Raw genomic sequence first — 18,521 nt, 5'->3', positions numbered from 1 at the left:
CACTCAGGGGCACGTGTGGGACACACTCAGGGGCACGTGTGGGACACACTCAGGGGCACGTGTGGGACACAAGTGGGGACGTCGTGGATACAGACACATATGTGCATAATCATGATGCACGACGGACGGACACGATAATCCCCTGTGGGCTGGTGTAACCAGGAGGTTCCTACCAGTATCAAGGCAGCGTTAGTTTCTTAGAGCGCCACGTGGCACTGGTTTACCAATCATCGGACGCGTGTAGCGTGGAGTTCATTTGCACAGGAGTAAATGGGTGGGTCACGAGGACTGGAGTTTGTGCAAACCCTGGCGTCACGGATATATAACACGACTATATCTTGCCACAAATGAACCACAACACCTCGCCAGATTATAATTACGAGACGGGAATGTTTGACAATTGTGCTGCAAGTGTGTGAGCAGCAGGTCATCAAGAGGACAGCGAAACGTCCACGGGTTTTCAGTTGAGCGGCCAAATGTAACATTTGATGGTGTGGAGAAAAAAAACAACCCCGTCACATTGGGGAGCGATGTAAATCGTGGCATAATTGCAAATGTTACGCAGAGGTTTAATGTCAGCGTGATGTTGTGGACACAAAAAGAATGCCACTTTACAACACAAAGCAAAGATTCCCCGTGTAGCCTGTAACACTGTTGGGGCAAGTGCTGTTAGCGAGCACCTATGAAAGCCTGGCGCGGCGCACCACGGGGTGGTTTGCTAACACCACGCCCGGCCACCTCTGCCTAGTGGCGATGTTAACACACTGCACCAGGTACTCATTTGAGGCTGAGTCGACCTAGGGGAGGGCCAGGACGGGTTCAGATAATCGCCACTAAAGTGTTGGCCGTGAGTGCGAATCGAACTAAGGTCTCAGGGTTCGTAGTGCAGCGCGCTAACCGCTACACCACCGCTCCACCACACACAAACACCACCACACTAACAACTGTTCGCCAGCTATGGGCGAAGACACGACCTGTGCTTTTCATGCTGTTTTTTGTTTTGCTGGAAAACGAACCTCGGTCAGGCTGCAATAACATTCCCCGCAATAAACGCACCCGATCCCAGAAGCTCATGAGGACTTTGACCCTGCAAGTCTTGGGATGGGCACCAACCCGTGCATTCCAAGTGTTACATAAACTGCGGGGCTACGAAATGGGCAGCAGAGAGCAGCCTACGGATGCTCGTCTGACTTCTATTTGCTTCATTGACGTACATTCTTTTCATTTTATTCGTTTTATTTTGTAATTTTGCCGAACCCAGGTCACTTTTGCAAATGCGACTATCCCAGTCTCTTGAGTAATTCCCAACAAAAACTTGATTTGTGCATCTAAATCCATTATTTGTACATAACCCATACACCCGAGTTGGCATTCCCGGCCATGACGAACATCAGTGGCAAGCTCCACCTGAACAGGTCTTGGGTTCCACACTCGCGAAGTCAAACTGGCCGATGTAGCAAAGTTCCAATTCGACATGCCACTGTGGGGCGATCATTTGGCAGCGGGATGACAAAGGGCTGAACATTAAACCGATTGAAATATTCGCAAAATCAAAATGCAATTCAATGAAGTTCAACTTATGCTGAACTCTGGCTTTGTGCAAGGACACAACAGTGGCCACCTCTTTATGGTAACTTCCCGTGATCTTGTTTCAAGTCGGCGAGTCAGGCGATGTGCGTGGTGGTGAAATTGAGAGCGTGTAATGTCGAGAGGATTTCACAGCAAACGAGTCGGACATTCTTTCTGAACACGATGGAAATAAACAAATCCAGTGGAAGAGTTTTTTTCTCATTGTAAACTTTACCATTTATAAAAAAAAACATTCATGGCATTCACAAAAAATACACAAATAAAAAAACTTAATACGCAATTTGTACAACCTTTAAATTACAACAGCCACATTCAGTTATTGACCGAGAATAATATTACAATGTTATCATGCACACACACACAGAGCATTTATCTACAGAAGTGGATGAAAAACGAATTCCATCGCGATGTCAAACTTTACATCAACCTTAATGGGATCCAGAAACACAGCAAACCACTCTTGCTGCTTAATGCACCACAAATTCTATGCAGTGTGGGACTTACATACCTGGCATAATTTGCGAATCACAATCTCGGTAACGATGTAGCAATTAATCGATAAAAAAATGATACCAAGGGGTTCGCAATGTATGGATTCAATTGTCCGTGTATGAATATATGATTGGTTTACAGGTCAGAGTGCAGAGTTGACACCGCTGAGACCAAGTTGGAATCGAGGCCGTCAATTAGCACAGTTGGCGACGTACAGTCGTGATTAAACCGGATTTCTCCAGAGTAGCGGGTTGAGAGAGTCTCAGCTCCGTCACCGATGACCGCACAAAAAAAATCACGTGACGTGTGATTCTGCACTTTATTTGGCAAAAATGTAATTTGTAAGAAAAAAAATACATCAGTTTGACTGGTCATGCGATCAACATTTTACATTCTGTGCGGCAAAGGTGGATGGTAAAGTGCTGCCCCCCCGGGGTGTGTGGACCAGAGATCACGAGAGGAGATCTGAGGGCTAGATCCAGCTCCCCGAACAAGTGTGGCGGCACTGCTTCTGCTTCGAAGGATTCACACGGATGCCGCCATCTCGTGACGCAACACCGGCAGCGCAATGGGGATAATAAACTGTGGAAGACTGTACGCGTATGATAAGTTGACGTTACATTGGGTTCCTGGCACGAATGGGAAACGGGAGAATTTGATGAACGAAACAATGAGAATGAATTTTGACTTAAAACGTGAGAGGATGGTTATAGACTCAGCAATCATTGGAAAGATGTCATCAACCACTTTGGGTCATGACTTGTGTTTTCTTGTCAATCAACCTCCACCGTCAGCAGTGTGGTGTGTGGAGCGGGGTGCAGCGATTTCTTGGCGGCCCTTTGCTGCATTGGCATTGCTGCTGCATTGGCATTGCTGCTGCATTGGCATTGCTGCTGCGTTGGCATTGGTGCCCTGCCCATGCTGCTGGTACTGCTGACACACTTGGGCTACGCCCATCTCCAAACCTTGATAAACAGTTTACCTTTAGAGGATAACCCCTTGTCCTGATGACGACCGCTTGTATTGCGATCGAAACGTCGTATTTTTATTCACTTTATTTTCTATCTACGTGACTTTACCGAAAGAACCAAAGAATGAGAATGCCATCAAGTGGCAAAACTAATTAAGGACCGCTTCTTGATTTGAATCTTGTAGAGTTATCGAATCGTGAGGAGGAAGGTGGGTGGTGGGGCCTTGACTGCCGCCAAGTGGCTGATCAACAACGATTGACGTCAACTCTCAAGGATCCACTGCACGGTGTCATCCACTTCCCGGCTCACATCCTCTTCCTGCCGCGCCTTCTCGGCGACCTGCGATCTCCCGCATCCCGCGGCGTCTTCTGGCGACGTCGCGAACACTCCCACATCGGCCGCTCCGCGCTCCCCCGAGACGCCATCGCTGCGCGAACAACAGCCGGCACAAGAGATCGTGTGGTCAAGTTTGGAGGGAGGTGGGGTGTGGGGGTGAACCTGTCACAGCCACGGTCCATCCACAGCTGGGCGAAGGCCTTTCAAAGCCAGACTCGCGATGCAACAGTGTCTCAGTGATTTAAAGCTTTCGTGACTGCAGGGATTCATCTTCTTGGTTCTTTCGGTAAAGTCACGTAGAAGGGAAATAATAAAAATAAAATAATTCTCACGACGTTTCAGACACAACGCAAGCAGCCGTCCTCAGGTGAATAACAGGTCTGTCGGAAAGACAGCGTCCGAATTCAGACACAGTCTTTCCGACAGACCTGTTCTTCACCTGAGGATGGCTGCTTGCGTTGTGGCCGAAACGTCGTGAGAATTATTTTATTGTTTTATTTTTATTATTTTATTATTTCCCTTCTACGTGACTTTACCGAAAGAACCAAGAAGAAGTGTCTCAGTGCACAAGCCGATTACATCGTTTCAGAATCAGAATTTTTTTCCAGGAGGAATCTGATGATGCTATGAAGCTTTAAGTCAAAATATCAAAGTCTTTTTCACAGATGTTTCGTCTCCGGGGTGGACACTCTCCTGGGAGGGTCCTTCATTTGGCTGCCAGTCTGTTGTTAGTCTCGAACATTGCCTCTTCTGAGAGTGTGATGTCTTTGACTTGCTTATGTGTTGCGTTTGCTGCCTCTCCATGTAATGCCACCATCTTAAACAAAGGCTAACAATTATGCAAATACTGAAGTAACTAACCATTTAAAGCAATTCTTTCACTCAAAAGTAAAACATTTTACATTAATTAAATCCACAAGCAATCCTCTCTCCACTGCAAAGTGAATCAGTCCCCACTGCCTTCACGTTCACCTCCCCATATTTATATTTTCCCACTCACCTGCCGTTCAGATGCAGTGGTGCCTCCTCCCCCTCCTCCGCATGTTCCTCATCACCGTGGTTACCGCTGCCACGGTCACCGTTTCCACCGCAACCGTTGGTGGTGGGTGCGCTACCGCCCGGAACCAGCCCGTCATCCGAGACGGTCCCTGGCGGGTCGACCTTCGCCGGCTCCCGCGGCGTCTCCGTGCCGATCGACGCCTCTTCAACTCCGCTCGGCTCCTCACTCCTGCGCTGGTGCCGACTTCCTTCCCGCCGATCTTCCTCCTCCTTTGCCTTCTTATTCTTCTCTTTCTTATTCTTCTTTGTCTTCTTCGTTTTGTCGTCCTTCCGGGACTCCCTGCTCCCCGAGCGTCGCCCGTCCCTCTTCTCGCCATGGTCCCGGCGCGTCCCCGGCGACCTCCTCCTGCTGCTACCACTGGGTGACCTATCCGACCTCTCCATCCTCTCCGACCTCTCCATCCTCTCCGACCTCTCAGACCTCTCCATCCTCTCCGACCTCTCAGACCTCTCAGACCTCTCAGACCGCCCCCAGCTCCTCGACCTCGCGCGTCGCTCCGCGGGCGACCGCTCGCTCCTGCGCTCGCTCCAGCGCGACCTCCCGTCGTCCCTCCTCGTCGGTCGCTCCGCGCTGGGCAACGTCCGGCCGCCCCTCCGCAGCGAGGACGACGACGACGAAGCAGCGGCGGCGGCGGAGCCCCTCTCCGCGCTGCGGGAGCGGTGGCGTCGTTGCCGGTCGTGCCGATCGGAAGGCGGCGTGCGGTCGCGGCGGCTGCTGCCGGTGCCTCCTCTGTGGGATTCGGGAGATCGCGGCTCGAGATCGTGGTCCGCCTCCCAGAACTCGTTGCCTGGGTTCTGGAACACGTGCAGGAAGTTGCAGCTCTTCCCCTTGGGGCAGCGGCGGCGGTCGTAGAGCCCTGAGGAAGGAACGAGATTTGCTGCGTTTAACGTTTAACTTTGGTTTGCATTGATCACCGTCATTCCACAAGCAGGCGTGTTCGTCAGGCATCATATTCCTTCTCGTGGTGTTCTGTGCAGGCCCAATTAACAGTCAGTACGACGTGAATGCCCCGTGCTTGTCTCAGTATAATATCCAGCATGCATCTCAAATCTCCTTTGCAATTCTTCTTTTGTTCCAATTTTTTCGTCAAAGGGGCCACGTGTCTGATTCATGTGTCATCGCATCTTTGCCAATCTTTAAAATTCAAGTCTCCCTTGAAAAACACTGACTCCGAACAGCTCTTAACCTGTTCTGCGGTTCACCAGTCCGACTATTACATCAGTGGAGGTGTCTGGTGCCTCAAAGTCGTGCGTTCTCCTACCACAGATGGCCGATTTCCAGCGTGAGACCGGGCAGAACTCGCAGTTGATTTGGCGGCCTGCATACCAGCGGCCGTTGAACATCTGGAAGGCCTGAATGGCCTCCTCCTCCCTGCCATGGGAAGCGCAAATGTAGAGAATTAAGCTCTCTCGGGATGGTACAGAGCCACGAAGGAGCTATCCATTGCTGAGTGAAGACCTTTCCAAGCCGTCGCAATCCATCCAGATACTGCGATTAAACAATCTCGCTCGCGCACACAAAGCCGATGTCAGATCTTCATCGTTGTGGTCGACGGCATCTCATGCACTGTAACTCTCGTAAAAATACTATCCAATGTGCCAACACGGAGAATAAACTTGCGTTACTATTATGGATTAACTCGAGCGAAAACTGGCCAAATTGATCAAAGTGTTTCCAAAAATCTGGAGACAACAAATCAGAGCAAGTTTCAGGACTGTTTGCAGATATATGAACGTTTCAGATATGTGAACGTTTCATGTTTATACGATGAACTTCTTTCGCACCGTACGTAGCCAGCCGTGCTAATCGGAGGTGCGGGGGAAGGACAACAAACAAAAGGCGTGTGCACGGTTTCTCTGACAAGGCAACTTGTTTTGCGTTGCGCCCTGCTTTACGAGGACTCTCTCCGGCGGGAAGCCGGGTGACGACCAGTGGTGGAGCACTCACGTCTCGTACTGGACGTAGACGTTCCCTCGGAGGTGCGGCTCGAAGTTGCAGCTGACCTGCGCACGGCAGAAGAAGCGCGAACCCAGTCGAACAGCAGCGTCGAGGAAACGGTCACTCGGCTCATCGATTGGTCAGGTAGCCCAGAGGTCAGAGGGCTGAGCTGGCAACGCTAAGAGTCTGGGGTTTCAATCGAGGCAGCTGCGAGCGATTAAACTGGGTTCTCATGAGCGTATGGTCTCTGCATGGTCACCAACAACACATGTTGGCAACATTTCAGCTCGAAAGAATAAAAAATAGTAAAATATCAGTTCCACCGCCAAGGCTTAGGTGATCTCAAGAGAGACCCAAGGACCCGTTCAGATAATCGCCACGGAAATGAACTCGGATAACCAGGTTAGTAGCGCAGTGCGCTGATGACTGCACTACCGTTCCCCACATTGCATAACGAATCCAACAACCAGAGTTTAATTCTTGGCCACGGCTAACATCAGTGGTGGATATCAGAATCATTGCTGGGCCTCTCTGAGGTCATCTCAGCCTTAAATAAGTGCTTGTCGTGTAAGCGTTAGCACTGGGGCTACAAGAGTGGCCAGGCATGATGCTGGACACAACACCCCTTTGTGCGTTGTGCTGATCTTCACAGCTGCTCGTTCATAGCACTTGCCCCTTCAGCCTGTCAAAGGCTATAGGGGGGATCTTTGTCGATGACATGACATGCACAAAGACACCCCTCCCCCCCCATATAGCCTGTAACAGACTGTTTGGGGCAAGTGCTGTTAGCGAGCACCTATGAAGGCCGGCACGGCACACGAGTGGGAGGTTGGCCAGCACCACGCCCGGCCGTCTTTGTCTCCCGTGTGAAAATGGTTACACACCGCACCAGGTACTCATTTGAGGGTGAGTCGACCTAGGGGAGGCCAAGGACCGGTTCAGATAATCGTCACAGGTGTTGGTGGCTGGGTTTGTAGTGCAGCGCGCTAACCAATACACTATCGCTCCCGTTTCCCCATACACCAACACCAAAAGTTATTCACCACTAAGTGGCGGTGACGTCACCACAGCGCTTGTGCCATGCTAGGTGCACTCTGAGGCCACGTGAAGTGTCCAAGGCCCGCTGGCAGGAGGTCACGGAACAAACCTAGGTACCATGGGTTGACTAAGACACCAAAGATAATGGTCCCCCGTATAGCCTCAAAAAGACTGTTGGGGCAAGTGCGGTTAGCGTGCACCTCTGAAGGCCGGCAACGGCACACGAGGAGGTGGGGTGGCTATCACCGACCGTGCACACCACACGCAAGCGCACACGCAAGCGCACACGCAAGCGCACACGCAAGCGCACACACAAGAGCGCGCAACCGCGAGCCCGCGGGACGGAACTTCAAACCCACCGGCGCCGCCCGCTCACACCTTGAACTGGCGCACGCGGCCCGGGAGGCGCAGCTCGGGCAGCGCGTCGCGGTAGAAGTCGCGGAACTGGCGGCGGAGGTCGTCGTCGCCAAGCTCCAGGCCGGCGTCCGAGTCGTAGTCGTCGCAGCGAGCCTGATCCAGGCCGAACGGCGCGAACATCGAGCGGAGCAGCAGCGTTGCGCTGCGCGACGGGCGCACGTGCAGGCGCGAGCACCTGCGGGGGGTGGCGGGCCGTCGGGCGGGTTAACGGGAGGAGCTCGGTTACGGATATCGATACAGGCAACTGCCGCGCTGTAACGGTTAGCAGACTGGACTCGCGATCCGGAGGTTACTGGCGTGATACGATCCATCGCCGGGGCGCAGCAGTTGAAACAATTACAATAATCATTTACATTTCTAAGGCGCATTTCATCCAAGGATCCCAAGACGCCGTGGATGGAAAGCAGGAAATAAGACAGCCAGCGTAAACGGCCAAAACTATGGGGGAAAGGCCTTTTTAAAGAGGTGAGTTTTTAGGGCAGATTTAAATAGCACTAAAGATTCTGTCTTATTATCAGAGGCAACGCGTTTCATAGTCTTGGGGCTGCACTGGCAAAAGTCCGATCACCCGAGGAACGGAGCCTTGACCTTAGAATACTAAGACGAAGGAGATTAGAAGGACGTCATTGGTGGTGTATACAAGTGGATCCGTTCCTGTAAGTAATTGTTTCTTAAATTCCCAGAGTAAAATTCTTGGCCGTGGCTAACATCATTGGTGAATATCAGAATCATTGCTGGGCCTCTCCACCCCCCCCCCCCCCGACTTGTTCACTCAGCAGTGTAAATCTGTACAGCTCAGACAGTTGATCAGCAGGTCATGTGTGTAGTGGTGGGGTAAAGTATGGGTACACCCATATTTTTTCCAAGCCAGCATGGAAGAGTAGGCCAAATATCCTCTGCAGGGGCTCTCTAGAGCTCCCCTTTTAGTGGAAGCTCTTTTGCCTGCAGTCGTGTGAGCAAGCAATTGCAGGGCTGCGCCTTTACCATGTTCTGCTATAGATGCCTGTGGCCAAGTGGCCCGCAATGCCGTCCCGCGTCGTCAACTGTCAGGCGCTAAGCTTCCAGCGCTGTGGATGGGCGACCACCCGGCACAAAACACGAACTGTACGCTGCTGTGGGGGTTGCATTGCTAGCGGCGAGCAGTCCCCTTTACTCAGGAAAAGCCTCAACGGGCTCAGGATTCGTTGATGGGGGTGGTCCTGCACTGAGGTAGGAATCAAGAACAAGGTGGACAAAGTGTCACAAAACTGTGGCTCTCGATTTTGATTTACGACTTGATGTTTTTTTGCCCTCGCTGTGTGCGTGGCATGCGGCTACAGGATTAGCATTCATCCAAAACAATAGATCATTGCCACAAGTGATTCTCACAACCAAATGTAGGAATTAGATACAACGGGAGGCTTACAACTGTGCCGCAAAATTACTCGACCATAATTATATAAAACGACCATCGCACCCCACTACTGCGAAAACTGGAGAGGGCCCCTCCTGAAGATGAGTCATGAGACTTAGGGAGACTTTCCTGCGCAAACAAGCGCAACGCAATGTGGATTCATTGTGTTGCCCGAAGAGTGGGGCGGGCGTGGGAGACCTGTCTCCGAAGCGGCAGGCACCGGTCTTGAGGAAGAAGGGGCAGTGTGCACGGTCCCTCTCCGTGCCGTAGTCCCTGGGAGCGTCCGGGTTGCGCCAGTCCTCGCCCGCACTCCGCCCCTTCGCCTGCACGTCAACAATGTAAACATCGTCAACAACAACGTCAACAACAACGGCAATTGTGGTGGCGGGCACCAAGACGGCACAAAGCAGCATTCACCCCCCCCGGCGCCAACCCCCTACGTTCCTTCCTTTCTCCAAGCTCCCACACAAGCCCCCAAAGCGAGTCCCCTTCCTAGAGGTTCCTCCAGGCAAAGCCGCCGACTGAGCTCCCCTCCTCATATTAGTTTCCTGCAGTAACCTGCGGTTTATCCACTAAAGCAGAACCCGTATACATATTGCGAAGAGACCTGTGTAATAAAACCGAATGTGCATTTATACAGGATCTAAATACAACCGCATCTCAAGATGAACACCCCACATAATTGGCGGGGTCCATAATTGGGGGTGTCTGTCGAGGAAGGCAGACCACAGGATAATTTGGGGGGAATAATTCCAGCAAAGGAAGAACACAAGTGGAATGTCATTGGACTGAAAACCCACCTGTTTGTCCGAGTCCTCCAGCAGTTTGTGTATGGCCTCCTGCGGGGCGAGGAGGTAGTAAACGCAAGTACGCACGCGCGCACACACGCGCACACACATGCACACACATGCACACACATGCACACACGCGCACACATGCGCACACACGCACACACACGCGCACACACGCACACAAACACACACGCACACACATGCACACACACACGCACACACATGCACACACACGCACACACACGCACACACACGCACACACACGCACGCGCACACGCACGCAGTGCAGGGGGAGTGCGGTGCGAGGTGAAGCGTGGCGGCGCGCGTCTTGCGGGCGGGCGATGCCGCTCCGTCTGCCGGGAACACAGCGTTGTCTGCAGGCTGAGGTTAAGTGCAGGGCAGTGATGTCACGCGGCCGCGACACTTTTACTTAAGAGGGACTATCACCACGACCACCACGACCACCTTCCAGCTCGTTTAAGACAACTCAACTGACACCACGCTTCAACGCCCAACTCAAAAACACACACATTCCCCTTGTCCAGGAGTCACGCACAAAAGCTGTGGTGCAGGATGTGTGCGCATGGGTTTGAATCTTCCTTGTATAGAATGTTATAGCACGCTAGTGATTTTACTAACGTTTTAAAATGGCGTCAATGGATGGCGTAGCTATAACGCCATAACAGTAACCCTGACGGTAACATTAAAGCCTTTTATTCTCATTAACAGTTTCAAATTGATATCACACAGGAACGAAAGACACACAGCCTCGGTGCATATCTGCAGAATAAGAGGTGTTTTTCGGGTTACGTCTTAATTCAAACCTCCAACCCTTTAAATGCCAAACCCTCTGCAACAGATAACACACTCTTGCCCAAAACACACAAACAAATCTATCGAAGGCAACTGCGTTCGGAAACAAACCGTGCCGCGTGCTTAAAAGATACTCGTTGGAAAAGCAGTCTCGCTTGTGGGGGTGTGCAGCCATAGCCTTCACGTAGCCTGGGGTTAAGGAATATGACTTTGCAAGCTGCAACGATGACGCGTCGCGTCCCCATCACGGTCGCACGGCCCAGCAGCAGCGCGTAACTACGTGCCGCCGGCTTCCGAGCGAACATTCACGATGCCCCGGCGTCATTTGAAATAGGTAGGACACCGTGTGCCGGCGTTACGGTTCCAAATTTGAAGAACGAAAAAAAATACCCGCAAATTACTCAATTGGATTGCACGTGCCAATCATTGTCCCTGGCTGGATGACCGATGCCCATTTGCAGGCGAGGTGCCGAGTCACCTTGGGCAACACAGGGGATAACTGCCACTGGGGGTCTGAGATTAGATGCGATGCTGCAATCAGAAGTGATGGGCAGCACATGGCAGAGGAGCAAAGATGTTCGCTGTACTTCTATGCTCACCACCTTCACCAACCCTCACTGACCAGCGGGTTAAAGTGCGGTCAAACAACCCCCACGACCCGCACGGCATGGGGAGGACCACAAGTAACAGCGGGTCGACAAGAGAGCTGTACACGAACATCAGTTTCCTCCCACACACCAAACACAAATTATTTGAAAAGGCATTAGTTAAAATCTCATACGGGAGCCCCAGATGAAGCCATATGACTGAATCAATTCTAGTTGTACACACAACACTCCTGGTTCTGGTTATTCACACCTTCGGCAACCTGTTCGGCAAATAAACGATGAATCGATGCTTGCTTTTTCTGTAGAGAGGATATCAAAGTTTTGTTTGTTTGTTATCCTCTCCGTAAGCGCGTCACCTCTCTCGTCCTTCGCTCGGCCTCCTTCCTCTCCTTCTCCTCCTTTTCCTTCGCCTGCTGATTCTCCCACTCCTCTTTAATCTTGCGCTGTTCAGAAATCAAGCACAAGCGTACGGTTACCACCCTCTCGATTTGCCGTGGCTGGATTAAGCGTGTTTGTGAACAGAAAGAAATGTAACGGCGTGTCTTTACGTGCGCGCCGGTTTAAATGTTAGCCGCTCAACGGCTGTGCCCATGCGACCACAAAATGTCGGTAACCGGATTACTTTAAGACGCAATAATAAGTGACGTGTTCTTCTTCTCCTAACAAATAAACTCCACGCATTGTCAACAACAAACCTCTCTGGCCTCTATGCACTGTGAAAAAAGGCCATTGCCTGAAACATTGCCTATTACAGTATATGCTTGTTCTTTTTAAGGCCACAGCGTTGATTGATTAAGGTGATGAGTTGTATTGCTCTTCTTGCTTGTGGAACCACGGCCAATGCAACTTCACCAAATCCTGCATTCTACTTTTACGTAGGTATACTAAACATGTGTTTTAGAGCCTAATTTACATGCTTTCCATTATCCACATTATTTTTATTTGGGCCACTCCTCACCCTACGACCCTAGATAATAGAGAGTAAACTATTAGACTCACACTCCCCCCTTCCCATCCTCGCCCCCCATATGATATACTGTCACAATTCGGCATCACGATTCCAATTCAATACGGAATCAATTATTTGTCTTCTCGGTTATTTTTCTGCCTTGTTTGTCACCACCGCTCCGGGTCAAGACAGGATTAAAATGACGACGACGATGGTAGCGCTCGTCCAAACCTCCTCCTCTTCGCGACGTCGCCGCTCCTCCTCTGCGCGCGCCTGCTGCTGCTGGAACTCTTCCTGAGCTTGCCTCTCACGTTTCTGCCACTCCAAGTGTGCACGCATTCTATGGTGTCCACAGTTGACAGGTTAACAAACAAACAACAACAACAATCACGATTAAAATGCATTGCAGGGCTGCAACGAATGAATCAAAAGCCAGGAAATAAAACAAATGTGTGGGAACAACAATAAAATAAAGCTAAAAAACTAAAAGCTAAAAACTGCATCCGAGTGTAAACGAACCACAGGGCTGTTTAATACGTAGGCTTAACGAACCACAGGGCTATTTGAGAGTGTACGTTTAAACAATGCCGATGACCAAATCACTCAGAATGTGCCCGATCTTGTCGGATGTCGGAAACAAAACAGGCGTTTCAGCCTGGATAGTGTCAACATCGGTGACCACAACGCATCCAACAGGTGTTATAGGCTAAGGTGCTACGATGTGCGTGGCAGAGGGCAGTGCGCAAAATTCCAAACTGTACTGCGACGCTCCCACTTCTGCGCTCACCAACCCACATTGACCAGTGGGGTGAAGTAACCCTCACAACTCCCCCGGTGTGGGGGAAGCCCTCATCTGGCAGTGTATTGACAAGGGCTGTACAAGTAGCTGCTTATACAATGTGCTGTCATTGTCAGAAAGACACACGATATTACTCACACTTCAGCCTCTATTCGCCGCTCCTCCCTCGCCTTTTGCACTTCGTCCAACTCCTCTTCCTCCTCTTCCTCCCCTGATCAGAGAGGGGATGTCAGGGTGGCACAGCCTCGCAGCAACAAGGACCTGGGTTCGATTCCTGACATGGGCACTCAAGTGGAGCTGAAATGTTTTATCATCAGAGCATGTTTGTTTGCATGTTCACCACAAGTACGTGTGGTTAATGCACACGTGATTCTTTGCAAAAGGTTTCGATTTGGTGTTTGAACAGCTTAACACGTGCTTTATTGCCAGAAAGGGTAAAACCTATTCTTATATTTTCATAGCTTACATGTTCTCTTATTCTAAATGGGTTTCCTCCCATAACTAAACACATACAAACATTGGTAAACTTCCCATGTAATATTTGAACTAAGCGTGGCTTTCCTGGGTAAATTAATAATGATAATTCATATTATCTATAGGACCTTGATGCCTTGCAATAGATGTCTATTTGGTGTTTGAACATCTTAACACCTGTGTTATTGTCGGAAAGGGTAAATTCAATGCACAATGTACATCTACTATGGGCCCTCACACGCGACTGCAACTTCTGTCTCGTGCTGTGGGAATCATCTATAGTTGAGTTGACACTGACGGACAGGGCAGGGTAAATGCGGTAAAGTGCTTCGGATCATTGAGAACAAGGCGAAATTGATTAATGTGTCATCTTAGCGGCTGAGCTATCGGCTGACAGAATGTGAGCCATATACTTTTTGACCACCCTGAATAACCCGCCTTTTTAGAGTTAGGCTGGGTACATGTGGGTTTCCGTAAAACGTATGAATGCCACCACTATCCCCATCCATTATTTTGCTATTTTGTACCGTACTTAATACGCATTGGCAAGCGCCTTGGTGAAAGGCGTTTTATAAATCATAAATAGAATAAACTATGAACTTTAATACAGACACCAAAATACAAAAATGTGACTTTATGATCAAAACATCTAATTACCATTACAGGTTACGACTATTACATCAGTAGCTCTGGGTGATAAGCACTATCAAATGTGTGGGTTTTCTCCAGATACTTTAGTTTCCTACCACATAATAAACATCCTTGAAAATGTAATTGGCCAAACAGCCCAAGGCAGGACCTTCCTGAATGGATTATTGAGCCTTAATGAGGCTTTTCTATGATATATAACTGCTAAATATTACTACTATAACCAAGGAGACACTTCGACATTACTGGCGAGCCTTCTTTCATATGGTACTTGTAAAACAATTCATTCTATTCGAGCGTATGGCGATAAGTTGAGCTAAATGTCATTGTCGAGGTCTGCTGGCGACCAGATGACTTCATGAGAGAGTTGGTGTAATGCTGCCATTCTTCTGTTGAAGGAGCACAGGCTACAGTGGTTGAACTATATAGGCCACAGTTTGGGTTACATGGTCACAATCGCACTCAAGTAATGTGGCTTGTTTTTACATTTTCATTCATAAAGCTGTGGTGCCCTATGGGGACCTCATTTGCCAGTAAAAATATGATAATTGGTTTTTTACCCTTCTATCTGGCAACAAAACTGACACCTTTTTGCAAGGAGTCATGTTTGCATAGACCGTTCTTTTGTTTGTATTATGACTGCAGGTATTGCGGTCTATGCAAACATGACTCCTTGCAAAAAGGTGTCAGTTTTGTTGCCAGATAGAAGGGTAAAAAACCAATTATCTGTGGTGCCCTATCAGCCTGTTGTTCTAACGTAGCTAATGGTACACCAGTGTCTTTGAGGAATGTCAAAGCCAGGACGTACGATGTTTGGGTCTGTTTCGAATGAGTTGTTTATTATTTAAGTAAGCGATTAAACATTATGGTAATTCATTCGATGGCATCAGTTGTTGGCGAGTGAGACACCAAACTTCAGCCCCACCGCAATCGGAATCAGAATATTTATTTATACTCGAGGAATCTGATGAGCTATAAAACTTTTTTTTTTATAGATGTCCAGTCGGGGCGGGTAAGAACGTTACAACAACAACAATACAAAAACACGATCGTAGTGCAAAGTACAAGAAAAGTAAACAAATTACCCAAACACATACAAATACAACACCAAACCATCCCCGTTCTACCAGCCAAAGCCCACGGTGATATTAACTTATTTTTCAAACGTGACCTGGCCACCCCACATGACAGCTCACCCTCATTGCGCTGCCTGGCGAGATCCTGCCGCTTCCTCCGCCGCTTTTCCTTCCTCAGCAAGGCCCGGTAGCATTTGTGACTGAAAATACAAAAAAAACACTCTCGTTTTGTCTCGTGGTGAATTACACTCCTCCGTTCTGTCTCTACGTATAAAATACGTTTTTGTCCATTCGCCTCTATTTACCAAGTCTTGAAAGCCACTAGGCCGTGGCAGCAGCGACAGACGAGTGAAAGGACCGCTCGCTGGTAAGCGAGTGCCTGGAGTGAATCGGTGAGTACCGCACCATCACCAATCGACCCGAATGCTTCAAGTTGACCTCACATCAAGTGCAGCGAGGTAGGAACAGGTTCTCCATCCGAGGAGACAGGATTCCAACTTATTAAATATCAGAATATGTATTTATACTGGAGGAATCTGATGTGTGCCGAGGTCAAACCTCAATTCAATGGGTGATCTGGGGGGCTTTTCCAGTGCTGGCTCCAAGCTGTGAAATTCACTTCCATCAAATATTTGATCGGCTCAGTCACTCGGTTTATTAAAAAAATGTTTCGTAAAGTAGTTTTTACTTAAAGGCCTTTTCTCCTGATTAATTTGGTTGTGTTTTGGGAGGTGGGGGGGGGGGTATTTGTACCTGTGGTTAAATCATGAGCCTGCGTGGCTTAAATTAGGTTTTAGAATTGCGCGAGTTATTTACTTACTTACTTTCAGCTCTGTGCAGCGCCTTACGACCTCTGGGTGAAACGCGCTTTATAAGTATACATTATTATTAAGAATAATAATTATTAATTATTATTCAAGCTCTTTTTCATAGAGGTCCATCCAGAAGGGGCTGGTTAGAACGTAACAACAACAATACAAAGACTGTATCGCAAAGGTAAACAAATCACTTAAAATATATTAAAAAAAAACTATGTTTATCTTACATTCTTGGTTCTTTCGGTAAAGTCACGTAGAAGGGAAATAACAAAATAATAAACATAAAACAATAAAATTCTCACAAAGTTTCTATTGCAACACAAGCAATCATCAGGTGTGAAAACCACAGCAAGAAAATTTGAAACGTTCTGAGGATTTTATTGTTTTATTTTTATTCTTTTATTTCCCTTCTATGTGACTTTACCGAAAGAACCAAGAATATGAATCCCTGCAGTCACGAAAGCTTTAAATCGAAAATTATGATTATCTTACCAGGTAAGGCCCACTGAAACTGTGAACGGTGGCTTCGGTCAATCCTGAGAATGTTACGTGTGGATACATAATTCAGGCGACAAACCCACATCGTTTTTATAAGAGGTGCCCCATGCTGGGTTAACCTGGGCCTGACCACATTTAACACTCTCCCTAAGGCGCACGTGCAGTACACGTTGCAGAACAGCGGAGGGGAGTCCTGTACAGCCGATATGTAACTACGGCACTATAAATAATTCACGCGACCATAACCAAAACCGCTGATGCATCCCAATTAATCATTGACAATACTGCACCCATGTCACCATAAGGTCCCTAAGATGTGGGCATGATGCAGATCTTCTAAGCATTCCCGTAGGCTGAGGTTTCGGTCTATGGGTGACCGAGATTTTTCCCGTGTAGCCCCCAGGCCAGGGAACGGCTCTTCCGCGAGAATTCAGATGAATCTCTCGGAGTTTGTGAATATTTTGTAAATGCGCCTTAAAACCTATTCATCATATAGGGGTTGTAAATGTGTCGGCTTTGCTCTCCAACACACAACACGTGTGCTGCACTCGTAAACGAATCGGCGTGTTGTGTTTACGTGACAAACCTTACTAATTGGCTATCAAGTGGTGGCGGGTTTAACGACACATTTATATTTACGCAATCTAACACCCCAAAAAAACCCTCTATTATCCATTTACGCTTCCGCTTATTAACAATTTTAGTTCATGTAGTAATTTTTTTTATGTGTTTATATTTTGATTTAAAGCTTTCGTGACTGCACGAATTCATACTCCTTGGGTCTTTCGGTAAAGTCACGTCGATATAAAAATAATAGATTTGAAGCTTTCGTGACTGCAAGGATTCATATTCTTAGGTTTTTTCCGGTAAAGTCACGTAGGTTAAACATAAAATAATATTTAAATATTTAAATTAATATTTTTATTTTATTTTACTTTTATTAATTTTAATGTTTTACCTACGTGACTTTACCGGAAAAAACCTAAGAATATAAACATGCTAGATCACGACGTTTCGATCACAACGCAGGCAATCGATCATCTTCAGGTGACTTTACCGATAGACCCAATGAGCATTTATTTTAGATTCATGTCGAGTGTATGTTGCTGCTATATCCTGCACATCGCTTTGAGATCCTTGATGAATAGCGCGAGGTAAATGTAGTAATTATTGTTGTTGTTATAATCAGCGAGACCAGCAGTGTTCGATCCACTGCTGGATGAAAGGCCTTTTTCGCAGGCCACCGCCGCCGTTGCCGACAGCTCCCGCGCGCCTCTCGCGCTTGACAAGAACATTCTCAATCGGTGCATTTAGATCCGCGCGGCGTTGCAATGATTGCGTGGCGAACATTTAAAAGTAGCGAATTTTCGAGCTCATCCCAGAAGAATTTACCTTAAGCGGCCAACAACCGCCTCGACTTTTCCCGTGTCAGCCGCCATTGATGCTGTCCGCGTCACGTGGCCCTGCTACGCCCCGCCCCCAAGCCTTCGCCCCGCCCACAAAGCCTCCGCCCGGCCCCCAAGCCTTCGCCCCGCCCACAAAGCCTTCGCCCCGCCCACAAAGCCTTCGCCCCGCCCACAAAGCCTTCGCCCCGCCCACAAGCCTCCGCCCCGCCCACAAAGCCTCCGCCCCGCCCACAAGCCTCCGCCCCGCCCACAAGCCTCGCCTTGCCCCGCCCACAAGCCTCCGCCCCGCCCACAAGCCCCGCCCCTTTATTTAGACCCCGCCCCTTCCCTGATACCCCCCCACATAGCGATTGTCCCCGCCCCTTTATTATATTTCCCAGCACACATCGGCACCGCGCGCTCGCGC

General features: G+C 48.9%; 1 protein-coding gene across 2 annotated transcripts; it reads right to left on the bottom strand.

The window, feature by feature from the left end:
• Positions 1-1,788: 1,788 nt before the first annotated feature.
• ZRSR2 (zinc finger CCCH-type, RNA binding motif and serine/arginine rich 2) lies at positions 1,789-18,190 on the bottom strand. Of its 2 annotated transcripts, XM_061570245.1 has the most exons (12): positions 18,102-18,190; positions 15,514-15,593; positions 13,334-13,406; positions 12,628-12,736; positions 11,804-11,890; positions 10,036-10,074; positions 9,434-9,558; positions 7,804-8,017; positions 6,397-6,452; positions 5,711-5,820; positions 4,390-5,305; positions 1,789-3,480 (listed from the first exon to the last, which is right to left on the bottom strand). In XM_061570245.1, exons 1-12 carry the CDS (start codon positions 18,146-18,148, stop codon positions 3,315-3,317), a joined length of 2,022 nt encoding a protein of 673 aa, XP_061426229.1. In that variant the 5' UTR covers positions 18,149-18,190; the 3' UTR covers positions 1,789-3,314. The 2 variants fall into 2 exon arrangements, with proteins under 2 accessions (XP_061426229.1, XP_061426230.1); XM_061570246.1 differs by lacking the exons at positions 13,334-13,406; positions 15,514-15,593; positions 18,102-18,190 and adding exons at positions 10,307-10,400; positions 10,974-11,023 and having other exon boundaries at positions 11,762-11,890; positions 12,628-12,723.
• Between the last annotated feature and the right edge of the window lie 331 nt (positions 18,191-18,521).

Source organism: Lethenteron reissneri, chromosome 45, assembly GCF_015708825.2.
Source record: "Lethenteron reissneri isolate LAM-NWPU_2019-01 chromosome 45, ASM1570882v1, whole genome shotgun sequence".
NCBI classification, from domain to species: Eukaryota; Metazoa; Chordata; class Hyperoartia; order Petromyzontiformes; family Petromyzontidae; genus Lethenteron; species Lethenteron reissneri.
Note: the sequence above shows the minus strand (reverse complement) of the source record. Positions and strands in the feature narration are given on the sequence as shown.